A 12,352-nucleotide genomic window follows, 5' to 3' on the forward strand; every position below is an offset into this window, starting at 1 on the left:
TGATTCATACTCCACTTAAATAATCATGTTTTCTTCGATTTATTCTTCGTCTTCTTCTTCCTCCTCTTGCTGAATGTCTAGAAATAGTTCATACGAAGATGAATCAGTTGTCTCTGTCATCAAAATCACATGAATCTTCCTCTCTTGTATTTAATGGACCATTTGAGCAAGATAGACCTTGGTAATTGGTACACGCCGAAGACCTGAAGAATTGTTTCTTCACCTCAAGCAATAATCAAATTACGAAGGGAATTCGGCTTCTTCTTACTATTTATGGAGCTCCAAAAATTATTGCGTAGATACATAGATATATCTATGCGTAGATAAGTACAGACATTTAACATTTGTGAAATTAAACAAAAAACAAGTATAACTATCTTTTCCTTCTCCAACATCGGCATCTGTTATTCAACACTTGAATCAGGTCAGACATGGCAAGGCAATCAACTGAACCCTGAAGACTCAAAATTAATGAATAATACTTTGGAATCGATTCAAACTTTACTGACCCCCATTCGAGAAAAACTAGTTAACACTATTTTTTGCTATTGCAAAAAAGGTAGTAGTGTCAAATGTGGCTGTAGAAAAGTAGGGTTACAGTGTTTTCAGCGTGTACCAATTGCCAAGGTCTATCTTGCTCAAATGTTTAATTAAATACAAGACAGGTATATGATCTGATGAAGAGACAACTGATTCGTCTCCATTTAAACAATTTCTAAACATTCAGCAAGAGGAACAAAAAGATGAAGAAAGAATAAGAAAAAGAAATAGAAGAAAACGTGATTGTTGAAGTTGAATATGAAGAGTCGACACGAAACGGAAGAACGACAGTTGAACTCAATAACTAATATCAATAATCTTCATACTATTAAATAAGTATTGTCCCTGAAAATAGCATCTTAAAGGTTCTTGGGATAGTCCCTCCAGGGAAACCATGTTAAAAAAACCCGCTAAGTACGCTATTTCACAGGTGGGGTGGATATCATGTAAAACGTAATTCTTACAAGCGCAATATCTGAATAATTATTGGTTTTAGAGAAAAAAATATAAGCACCATTTTATAGATAACTTTAAGAGCTACAACTTTGGCCTGAGGTATTTTTCGATAAAACTTACCGTTTTTGAGAAAAATCCAAAAAACCTAAAATTTTGACATTTGACCCCGAATAATTGCCGACGCACACGTCAGATCGATGGGGACTCTTGACACTTTATTTGTAATGGTAAACTCAAGGTCTCTACGAAAATTCAGCTTTCCCGGAATTTTTGCTATTTCAATGTCTAACTTGACCGGACTAATAAATAGATATTTACAAACGGAAATCTTAGAAATGTCTGGCCGCTGAAAGGCAAGTAGTATAATTGCTTCTCAGAAAAATTAAAGAACTTTCATTTATGCTTTATTGTCAATTAATTTATGTTCATTTTTATGTTATTTTACGACTAGACTATATCTTGGACGTTCTGCTATATACTTGTATCTCTTGAAATAATATTCCTCTTAAAAAAATCGTTATCGTTTACATTTTTGATTGTGTGATTTGACAAAAATCTTAGCAATTTTCAAGGAAATCAAAATTTGAAATTTGAAAGATTTACTACATAATGTAATTCACGTAAAATGTATTTTCACGAGATTTTCGCCTTCCAGTTCCTTTACCTCAGCAAATATAATGCATAACATGTTAAGAAGTATCATCAGACCACTTTTTTTTATTTTTGTTGACGAGGGGGAAACCTTCAAAAGGTACCCTATGCCGTGGGAGCGGCACGGGGTTATGTGGGATTCTTACCGCACTAAAACCCCCCCGGTGGCCGTCCTCGGCGCTGCGTAGAGGACTCCGGGATCTCCAACGGAACGCAACCTGAGTCCACTTGGCGCGTTGCCCCGTCGGGCTCCGCCCAGGTGAGCTTGAAACTCACCACACCATCTGGTGTTCACGACGGTATGCGACCACACATACCGCCGTCCATCCCGGGGTTGCTGGCCGGGCGGTTCGAGCTCCCACTCTTGCCGTCCGCAACCCCGGAAGCCCCCTTTTAGTCGCCTCTTACGACAGGCAGGGGATACCGTAGCCCTATTCTGGTCCCGGAACTACAGGGACAATCATCAGACCACTAGGAAAGTTTTATCTTATTGATAAGGCACTTCAACTTAATATAATAGCATCGCTTATCGTTTATCACACTTACATGGTACAAGATCTATCTATCATCCGGTATAAAACCACAATCGAGTCTCATAGCGCAACTGCAGTCACTGCATCACCATGAGAGTGGTCGTATTGGTATCGGTATTACTCGTTGTTTGTGCCGTCTCGGTGTTGCGGCAGGATGAGAGGGAGCTAGAGTGGTGGGAAACCACCATCTTCTATCAGATCTACCCCCGGTCTTTCGCTGACAGTGATGGTGATGGCATTGGAGATCTCAAAGGTAAGAATGTAAATTTTAATATTACGAGTAGTAATATTTTAATAGTATAATATACATTTTCTAATTTCTAGATTAAATAATTAAGAATTGCAAAGCAAAATTATAATAAAGTAAATTGAGTGCCTAAAAATAATTATCCTAAAGTCTTTCATAATGTATGTAATCTTATAAATTATAACAAGATAAGGTTTATTGAATAACCCTTTGAAACCTTTTGTGTAGCACAAAGGTTTCTTTTGATAAAAACGTATTCTAAGGAAGATAATATTGTCGGAGTCGTAATCATTTTTATTAATGTTTTTTTTTTATGTAACTTTTGTTCTAAATTAGACAGTACTAGACATAAAATAACATCGCAATTTTAGACTTTTACAAAACTTACGTTCAGAATATTCAATTTAGTTTTTTCTAGAAACCAATATTATGATCTTCTGTATACAAAAATGTTTTAGGAATAACATCCAAACTTGAATATATAAAAGAGATCGGAGTTGGGGCAATATGGTTATCTCCGATGTTCCAATCCCCTATGTACGATTTCGGTTATGATATCGCTGATTTCTATGCTGTCCATGATGAATACGGAACCATGGAAGATTTTCAAGAACTCCTTGATACAGCGAAGGATCTTGGTAAGTGACATGATGTGGATAACGACATTCATACATTATGTGTAATAAATAATTATTACTGATTAGAAAACTGATTTGTTGTGGTCTAATTAATAGATAAAACAAACAAAGCTACATTAATATCACAAAGTTAATAGAGGTACATCCGGCCAACATTACTTAGCAATTAAAATAACATAATAGCGGAGGCCAACAAAAATAAAGAAGAACGTAAATTTTGACGAAGTTAAAACAAATAATGAATGAGGAAAACCGTTCTCTCGTAAATTCTTCAAAAATGTTTATACTGAAACTCCATGAAAAGGAAAATATAATTTTGACATAAAATACAGATTATAAAGCAGCTGGAGTAAAAGGCTCAGTGCACAATTAATTTACAGGCACGAGGATTTACATCGTTTAACGCAATTATCCCTCGCGAGAATTTACCTGTAAAGAAAAAATCTCGAGTGGCTCTTTCGTGGAATTAAGTTTCAGTTTAGGATTTATTTTGTTTTACCTGATTGCGAGGGGCGATGGTTTTAATCGTATGTATGTATGGATGTTTCATCCTTAGGCACGCCCTACTACCCAAATGGCTTGACGGATTAACATATGAGGTGTCATTGGATTCCTTTAAATTGTGGAAGGGACAGGCTACATTTTAAGCTGTTGGTTTTTATAATAATTATATTAATTATGTTTTCTTATAGTATTAGGATTTCATTCTCAGATGACTTTTTAATATCTCACATAGGTTTAAAAAATATGTTTCCATATTTTGTTTACATTAATCATCTATATCGAAATAGTTGAAATTCAGATTTTTTATAATCTATCATTGGTTACGTTTTTCGAACATTTACTTTACTACCTTGTTTGAGTACATTTAATAAACACTTAGTTTTTTTACATTTCAAATTGAAATTGTAAGCAATATACGATAAAATAAATATAACGTCTGCTATTATAATTTATTATCATAGATAGTAAGAACTTAGTTTTTTACAGGAATCAAAGTGGTATTAGATCTAGTACCGAATCACACATCAAACGAAAGTGTGTGGTTCCAGGAAGCACTTAGCGGCAACGAAAAGTACTTGGACTACTTCGTATGGGAAGATGGCGTCATCGACGAGCAAGGGAATATGCAGCCGCCTAATAACTGGGTAATCTATTACGTATACTCGAATACGTAATAAACAATATATCTCCATATATATATACAACATTAACTGTATCCTTGTGTCGTACACGCTTATTTCCAAAATCGGTAATAAAATTTCAATTAATTTTTGCGCGTGCGTATGAGAGATAGGATTTATTTCAATTACATAAGTAACGCTGTTTTCGAGATCTGCAATAATCTTTTCTGCCATGACAAAATCTGCCTAAGTACACCTGTTATATTACTACTCGTATTTATATAAAACAAATAGTAACATAACAGTGCTCAAATCTCCGACCTTCACACAGTTCATAATAACGTGGATAGTAGCTACATGTATGTAAAATGAGTAAACCATCGTAACTATTTTTAGCTCAGCCAATTCCGAGGCAGTGCGTGGGAATATAGGGAGGAAGTGGGGAAATATTACTTACATCAATTCGTCATCGGTCAACCTGATTTGAACTACCGTAACCCTGATGTGGTTGAGGAAATGAAGGTAAAGCTCCATTATTGCTATCACCACTTGGAATCAGATAATGATGGAATTATTATTAATTTGAAGGTGGTAGAACCCTTTGTGGTTCGACCCCGGCAGCACCACCGCTACACCTATTTCTACCTAATAACAACAGTGTTAGGCGCTGCTGTGTTCCGGTTTGAAGGGTGTGATATGGGAGACAGACTTTTTCGAGGCGTTCCAACTTAGTCCTCAGGGATAGCGGCGCATCTGTGGCCGACCTCAGATAGGAATATCTAATGCTATCTGGGGTTGTTTACAAATGTCCATGGGCGGCAGTAGCCACTTACCATCAGGTGGACTGCATGCTCGTCTGCTACTTCTATATTATAAAAAAATATACGATGATTAAATTGTTATGTTTTGCAAAAGTTACATCTTCCGATATTATCATTGTATTGTTAGTATTTCAATTAGGTTATTGCTATTCTGAGATACCCTTGAATTATGATGCAAAAGTGCATGATGTAGATATACGCTATATAATATAATAGCTTTCAATATTTAACGAATAATAATGAATCTATTGAGAAATAACTTCGTCCAAATATGACTTGAACATTTGATTACTTATATTATTATTTAACATTTAACAGTCCTAATGTAACGACAATTCTAATGGTTTAGAAACTCGGCCTCTCGAACGAGGGGTCCGAGATTCAAATCCTAGGCACGCATATCTGATTTTTCCATGAATCCATGTGCGTATTCATTATCATTTGCTTAAAACGGTGAAACATCGTGAGAAAACCTGCATACCTGAGAGATTTATAAAAACAATCTCAAAGGTATGTGAAGGTTACCAACACCCACTTCGTCAGCGTTCTATGGCCTAATCCTTCTCATTCTGACAGGAGACCCCTGCCCAACAGTGGGACAATAATGGGTTGATGACGTAACAATTTCATTAAACTAAATGTCTTGTTAATATTTAATTGAAGAATAAAAATAATAATCTGAGATACTAATCTGTAATGTAATTCTTCTGCGTAATATTTAAGTAAAAAAATTAATTATTACAAAAGTAACACAAAAAATATATTTTAGAACATAATCCGGTTTTGGTTGAATAAAGGCGTCGCTGGATTTAGAGTTGACGCGGTAAACTATTTGTTTGAAGTTGATAAAGAGTTGTTTAGCGGGAGATATCCGGATGAACCGCCGTCAGGGAGGACTGACGTTGATTCGGGCTCGTACGATTCTTTAGACCACATTTATACAAAAGATCAAAACGAAACGTATTATATGGTTTACGAATGGAGGGACGTGTTCGATGAATACGCCGAGAAAGATGGATTGGAGAGGGTAATGATGACGGAAAATTACGCGACGATCCAGAACGTCGTGAGGTATTTCGGCGAAGGGGAAAGAAATGGCGCGCAAATGCCCTTCAATTTCGATCTGATCACTGACGTGGATGCGTCGTCCTCCGCAGCGGATATTAAGCGGGCTGTCGATAAGTTCCTGACTTACAAGCCGCTGGATAAGAACGCGAACTGGGTGTGAGTTGATTTTAAAATCATACCTGTAACAAAGAAAAACTAAATTTAGTAAGGTTATTGTTGTGTTGTTAGGGAAATTCACGTTTAATGCGGGATTTTTTTTACTTTCGCATTGGAGCATTAACTTTACGCTTATTTATTTCCTTATAGTTGTGGTAGAATATTAATTCTCAAAAGAGCAATCGCATTACTGATACATTTTGAATAGTAATCCACTTTTACATGAAATAGGTACAAGAGTAGATAACCATGAGTGACAGTTAACATCAATTTATGGTCGTTTGCCACTAGAATTATAATATAAAGAATACAATACTATATTTTTTTCAGGTCGGTAACCATGATAATAGCAGAATGGCGACACGATATGGTCCTTCCTTAGTTGATGGTATCAATATGATTGTATTGCTACTTATATGGTAAATAACTCTTTATATTTATAACCATTTTGCAATTAACTAGTGTGTGTACAATCACTGTCGAAGTAAAATTGAAAGATTCGAGTTACTATGGTAAAAGTAACTTTGTAATAATTTATTTATATTTTAATATACTCGTATAATAGTAATAGTAAAATTTTCAAGCTTTATGATTATTTTAATGTAAGTAATATTTTTTTTTATGTATAGTGTATAGGTACATACACATAGGTTTTATTACGCTTTCAACTTATATGTGAAAATTTTCTTCAAAGGGTGAAGAGATAGGTATGGTAGACGGTTTCGTAAGCTGGGAGGATACGGTCGATCCGTCTGGCTGCAATACGAACGACCCGATTAATTACGGCAAGTCTTCCCGAGATCCAGAAAGAACGCCGTTCCAATGGAATGCAGAGAAAAACGCTGGTATGTGACAGTGTCATTCGTTACTAGATGTTGAGTGCAACTGATGTTACATTTTGGATTAGAGATTCTTAAACTTTTTATTTTTAAGTTCGAAATTTTTTTACCAAGTCTGAAATTTTAGATATATGTCAAGATTTTTATGATAAAGCTGCGTGTGAAGCACGTTTTTTGTGTTTTGAATAATTTATTTCTAATTCCATTTCTCCAAGGGAATATGTCATATTGTACCAAAACTTCAAAATATTCTTGGAAAACTTCAATCGTCTATCTAATATGGTTCTGACGGTACGGTTAGTTAGGGTATAACAGACAAACTTAGGATTAGTAAGAGTGTTCGTTTCTATATGAAAACCTTAAAATATTAGCAGGGAACGACAAAAAGGTGGTGAATATGTGAAGAAGTAATCTATGCGTACCCATGTTAAACATTCAGGGTACGTGACAACGAAAGGTCGCCACCTGTGCAGATAGGGATCGTCACGATTTCCACTTTGTTATTTCAATCTTTAGGGGTACGTGATGATATACTCTCAGGCGTGTAAAAAGAATGGTATATTTTACTTGGAGATTGAGGGCAAAAGTGATGCGTTTTACGTGTGACATCGTCTGCACACTACGATTTTCATGTAGTAAGTACGATTGAAGCACAAAAACAAGATAATAACCACCCACTCCCAAAATAAGAATGAACATTAAGATTTTTACCAAAAAAGCCATATCTAAACTCTCAATCATTAAGTAGTCTTCCAGATTAGAAATGATTCACAATCATTAAACAGCTTACTAAAGTGAATTCATAATGTCACCAGGTTTCTCCATCGCCGACAAGACGTGGCTACCAGTTGCTGACGGCTACGAGACATTGAATGTAGAAGCCCAGAAAGCTGCAGACAGGTCTCATTTGAAGGTGTACCAGGCCTTGGTTGCTCTTCGCCAGGAGAAGGTATTCAGATACGGCCGATACGACTCTCTTGCGGTGAATCACGATGTCTTTGTGTTTAGACGGTAAGTTTTAATTTTTTCCTTGAAACCTTGTACTCATATGAAAGAGTAAGATGTCAAACTAACAGGATGCCATTGGATGAGAATGGTAAAACAAGCCAGAATTGAAATCCTTAGTGGAGACTCTGATCACATAATATAAATGAGGAAGAAGAATAATAAATAACATGGTTGCGTATACGAGGAGTTTCAACGAATTGATAAAGCGGAAAGCAGCCTCATATTTAATCGCCTTCCTCTAGTCTCCAATGATAATAATAAAATCCGTTAACAGTCCTAGTTGAGAAAAGCAACGTACTTATACAAACTACATAAGCCATAATGTCGAGAAAAATACACAGGATATTAAGGTCAGCTCTATAAAAACAGATCATTAGCTCTCAGTGGATTTTAACAGAAAATATCTCGGAAGCGATGGTCGCATGATGAGCTCTTCTGTTTCCATTTTATTACGTGTCATAATATTGGACTCGTGAGTGATAATGTCATCGTAAAAAGCTGCAAGAGATATGAATACCCAAGTAGTAAAGAATTCTAATTCAAAAAATTTCAATAAGTTTTAGTCTTGGTTGGTAATTAACTTTAATGACATTTTTGATTTGCCTTTCAGGCGGATTGCGTGGTGGCATTCCACGGTGCCCGATATTGTGTTTTAATTTATAATATTAGAAGTAGCAATCAAATAGTCCGCCTACTGGCAAGTGATCACCTCTGCCACATCCTTATGATCTAAGTTGAATGCACCCTTAACGAACCCTCAAAGCCAAAACATAGTAATACTAATCTTAAAACCGTAATATTAAAACCGTCCCCATAATTCCAGGTGGTACAAAGACGAGACCTTTTTAGTGGTCGTAAACATGAGAGACACCGAACATGTGGTTGACCTCACTTACTTCGAGAATGTCGGCGGTCAAGTCAGTGTGGTTATCAGGAGCATTCAATCTTCCAAGAACGAGGGGTAAGATTTTAAAAATCGTTTATAATATGTTAAAAATTCATCCAACTATTCGGAGGGGACATGGTCCGTGTCCTAGACTTCGGCATACATATTAAGAATACTGGATTTTCAAAATGATGTGCCTTTCTCAAAAAAATCACAACTTATCCTTAATGTATAAAACAACACGAAGAAACCATGTTCCTAACGTTTTCAAAGATATGTTAAGTGTTTAATACGCCATTTGCTGGCATAATGTACTATGGCCATAAATCCTTCTCTATCTGAGACATCTGTACCCAGTAGGACCGTAATGAGTTATTGATAATAATATATGTGTGGGTTAAGTATAAATGTTACCAAAACATTTATATGTATAAAATTACTTAAATAAATCCCAATTACTAAGGACGCAAAACAGAAAACTCTAAAAATAGTCCTCAATTATTGATGCAGCGTTTATACTAATCGCAATTTACTTGCAAATAACAATTTACTTTTTTACTGCTGACTACTTAAACATTATTAAAACTGTATTATATTTACCAACATCTAATAAGCCGGCCTAAGTTTATTAAAAACAGTTATTAAAATAATCCGGCATATTTAATTTGAACCAAGTGTATGTTACGTTAGGATGAGAGTCTTCTGACTTCACAACTACATGTCCCTTAGATGTTATAACCATTATTTTAGCTTATACACCATTTGTGTAGATAATGGAGCATTGGAAACAGTTGTTTTGCTTCAATCGCACCAGCAACACAGGCTTAATTAAGTCTAATTATACGCTCCACGAAATTCAGGCTGTAATGAGGTTGCCTCGGTTCTTGGAACAGCGTTTAATTTTTTTATTTACATTCTAATTACAGTTTTATCAGGTTAGGTGAAAAATTTCTGTAGTTGTAGCAAGTTTTGCTACCCACCTGAATATAACCTGTCAGTACCTATTATTTGCAAAATATGCCACATAAAATGTACTTACTGCCTGAAGTAAATCACGGATACGTATCAACTTATCTGTGATCTGGGCATTAGCCCAGAATTAAGCTTGAAATTCTCATATTAATAAGCACGGAGTGCATTACCAAATTCCGGCAACGCACACAGTAGTGTACGAGTATACTGTAATAATTCACACCATAACATAGGAGTTAAGTTGATACAAAACTAAATAAAATGCCACTGCAGTTAAACTGCCAACATTACTTTAAATGGGTTTTAATTTCCAACGTTACAGATGACCGACAAGCATTAAAATTGTTAACTTAGAATTTAAGTAGCCATTATAAATATTTATAATGGCTAGTTAATAATAATTCGTAATGTTTTTTACAGTACAATAATACATTGCTATTAATAATTTCTTTACATAAATAAGAAATGCTGACTAATCTAATGACGTCCATACAATACTCCACCCAATTTACTTAAAGTGTACATTTTCACAAAAATATATTCTTATGATATTTATCCATATATTTTTTTAATTTACACTTTCTTGACGAGAAGTTTTACATAATTTCGTAATTAACGTCTATTTTGTACAGCGAAAGTTTTAATGACATCATTCATGTCATCCGAGCTATAAGTGGGAACATAATTTCCAATTAAAAGTTTTCTTTCCAAAACAATAATTATTTGAAAGTCAAAGTTATTTGAGCGTAATAGAAGCTTTTCCACAGGATTCTGCTTTACAATTTTTCGATTTTTATAACAAAATCCTTAATTATTAGTAAAGGTATTTTATGATTGAGTAAAATGCCTGTTTGAAGGACAAATCAAAATGACTTAAGTTTAGATTCTAAGATTTAAAATGTTATGATACAAAATTATATAAATTTGTACATTACATATTTTTAGTAGCTTATTATTTAGCGGGTAGGTTGGTATTACTCACAGACTTTAAATTATTAAATTATAGCTAAAAGCGAAGGAACCTTCAAAACACCTGGAATTAAGTATAAACTCCCACGGACACGTGTAATCGGCCCTTAATAGGACATGAGTTCCAAGATCGTTCACGTGTGCGTTGTTACTCCTAATAACTATGGGCTTCTAAGCACTAACGTTTTTGCAGTACAAGTCGCTTGCGTTGGACATATGCACAACGTAGAAGTTTATAATTATTTACAGCTATTTATTAATTATATATTTTGGCTTTAAAAAGACTTGTTATTTTTTAGTTTTTCGTTTAAATTTACATAAGCAAAGATAGTAACAGTATTGATTAATGAAACAATTTGTTAATTAAAATGTCGTCTGCGATGCGCATATTCATCAAACACCTACGCTAAAAACACTAGTGAGTAGGAGCCCTAAGTGAACCATCTCGTGTATTTCTGCCGTACATGACAATTCAACTAGATATTACCAGCGCCTACACGGTACGCTTGCCACTTTAACGTATAAAATAAAGTGTATTTTTACAAATGACCCATAAGGTCTCCCACTGAAGTGTAAAGTCTGATATTCGATTATTACAATAAATATCGACATTCAATCATGTTCCTCAAAGGTCTTTGCTTTGCGTGCATAAGATTTTCGCTTAAAAGATCACATAATAGTATGTGCGGTGCATGTCAATAATTGTCATTAGAGTGATTATTTTAAATTTTTATTAAATAAAATTCGTTTATTTATTTCAGAGACACCTTCAACGCAGCTTCTCTCCCAGTACTTGGATTTGAAAGTTTGGTGCTTAAAGTTAATTAAACTGATTTAATTATAGCAATAAACATATTTTTTCTTATTCATATTCTTTTATTTTCTTTACGAATACGATAATGAATATACAGTACAATAACTATTACACCTAAAACATGTCTTATTACAAATGCACGGTTTATTTAAGCACTATGTTGTCGCCCTGTAGTTCAGTAGATTCTATTTACCGTACAGTCATGTCTGGGTTCTTCCGAATACAACTAATGTTAAGACAAACCACTGAGAATTTTGGAATTGTAATTACGAAATACATTAATTAATATCTGCCCAAAAATATATAGACTGGGAAAATATAATACTTGAGTGCATCACAATTGTGTAGGATAGAAAATTAAAAAGATAAGTATTATTTATGTCAAAGGGCAGTACGGTCCTAGCACACATACTACTTATAGCATGTTCTTTTATAATACAGAAGTAGCTGACGAGCATTTATTCCCATGTTAAGTGGCTATCGCCGCCTATGGTGTCATTTGTAATCGACTACAGATAAGATTAGACTCCGGTCAAAGGTCTTACCCGACCATAAATGCTCCTGAGAACTAAGCTGGAATACAGTGGACTTAATACTGCTGTTATTAGGCAGAAATATGTTTGGCGGTGT

The 12,352-nt window shown here is 34.8% G+C and overlaps 2 protein-coding genes across 5 annotated transcripts in view; one reads left to right on the forward strand and one right to left on the reverse strand.

The window, feature by feature from the left end:
• The window catches only part of LOC140748227 (uncharacterized), a 57,799-nt gene extending 46,026 nt beyond the window's left edge, over positions 1–11,773 (forward strand). Inside the window, 10 exon segments of the mRNA XM_073080990.1 lie at positions 2,247–2,433; positions 2,886–3,065; positions 4,056–4,213; positions 4,586–4,711; positions 5,780–6,238; positions 6,565–6,671; positions 6,928–7,079; positions 7,889–8,084; positions 8,905–9,042; positions 11,670–11,773. Of these exon segments, the coding sequence (XP_072937091.1) occupies positions 2,247–2,433; positions 2,886–3,065; positions 4,056–4,213; positions 4,586–4,711; positions 5,780–6,238; positions 6,565–6,671; positions 6,928–7,079; positions 7,889–8,084; positions 8,905–9,042; positions 11,670–11,736 (1,770 nt within the window). The 3' untranslated portion in view covers positions 11,737–11,773.
• Positions 1–12,352, reverse strand: part of Pde1c (Phosphodiesterase 1c) — a 254,027-nt gene that overhangs the window by 173,564 nt on the left and 68,111 nt on the right. The gene's annotated exons all lie outside the window — the stretch shown is intronic.

Source organism: Epargyreus clarus, unplaced genomic scaffold (assembly GCF_041222505.1).
Source record: "Epargyreus clarus isolate Ecla_fem2 unplaced genomic scaffold, WU_Ecla_fem_2.2 ptg000015l, whole genome shotgun sequence".
Taxonomy (NCBI): Eukaryota; Metazoa; Arthropoda; class Insecta; order Lepidoptera; family Hesperiidae; genus Epargyreus; species Epargyreus clarus.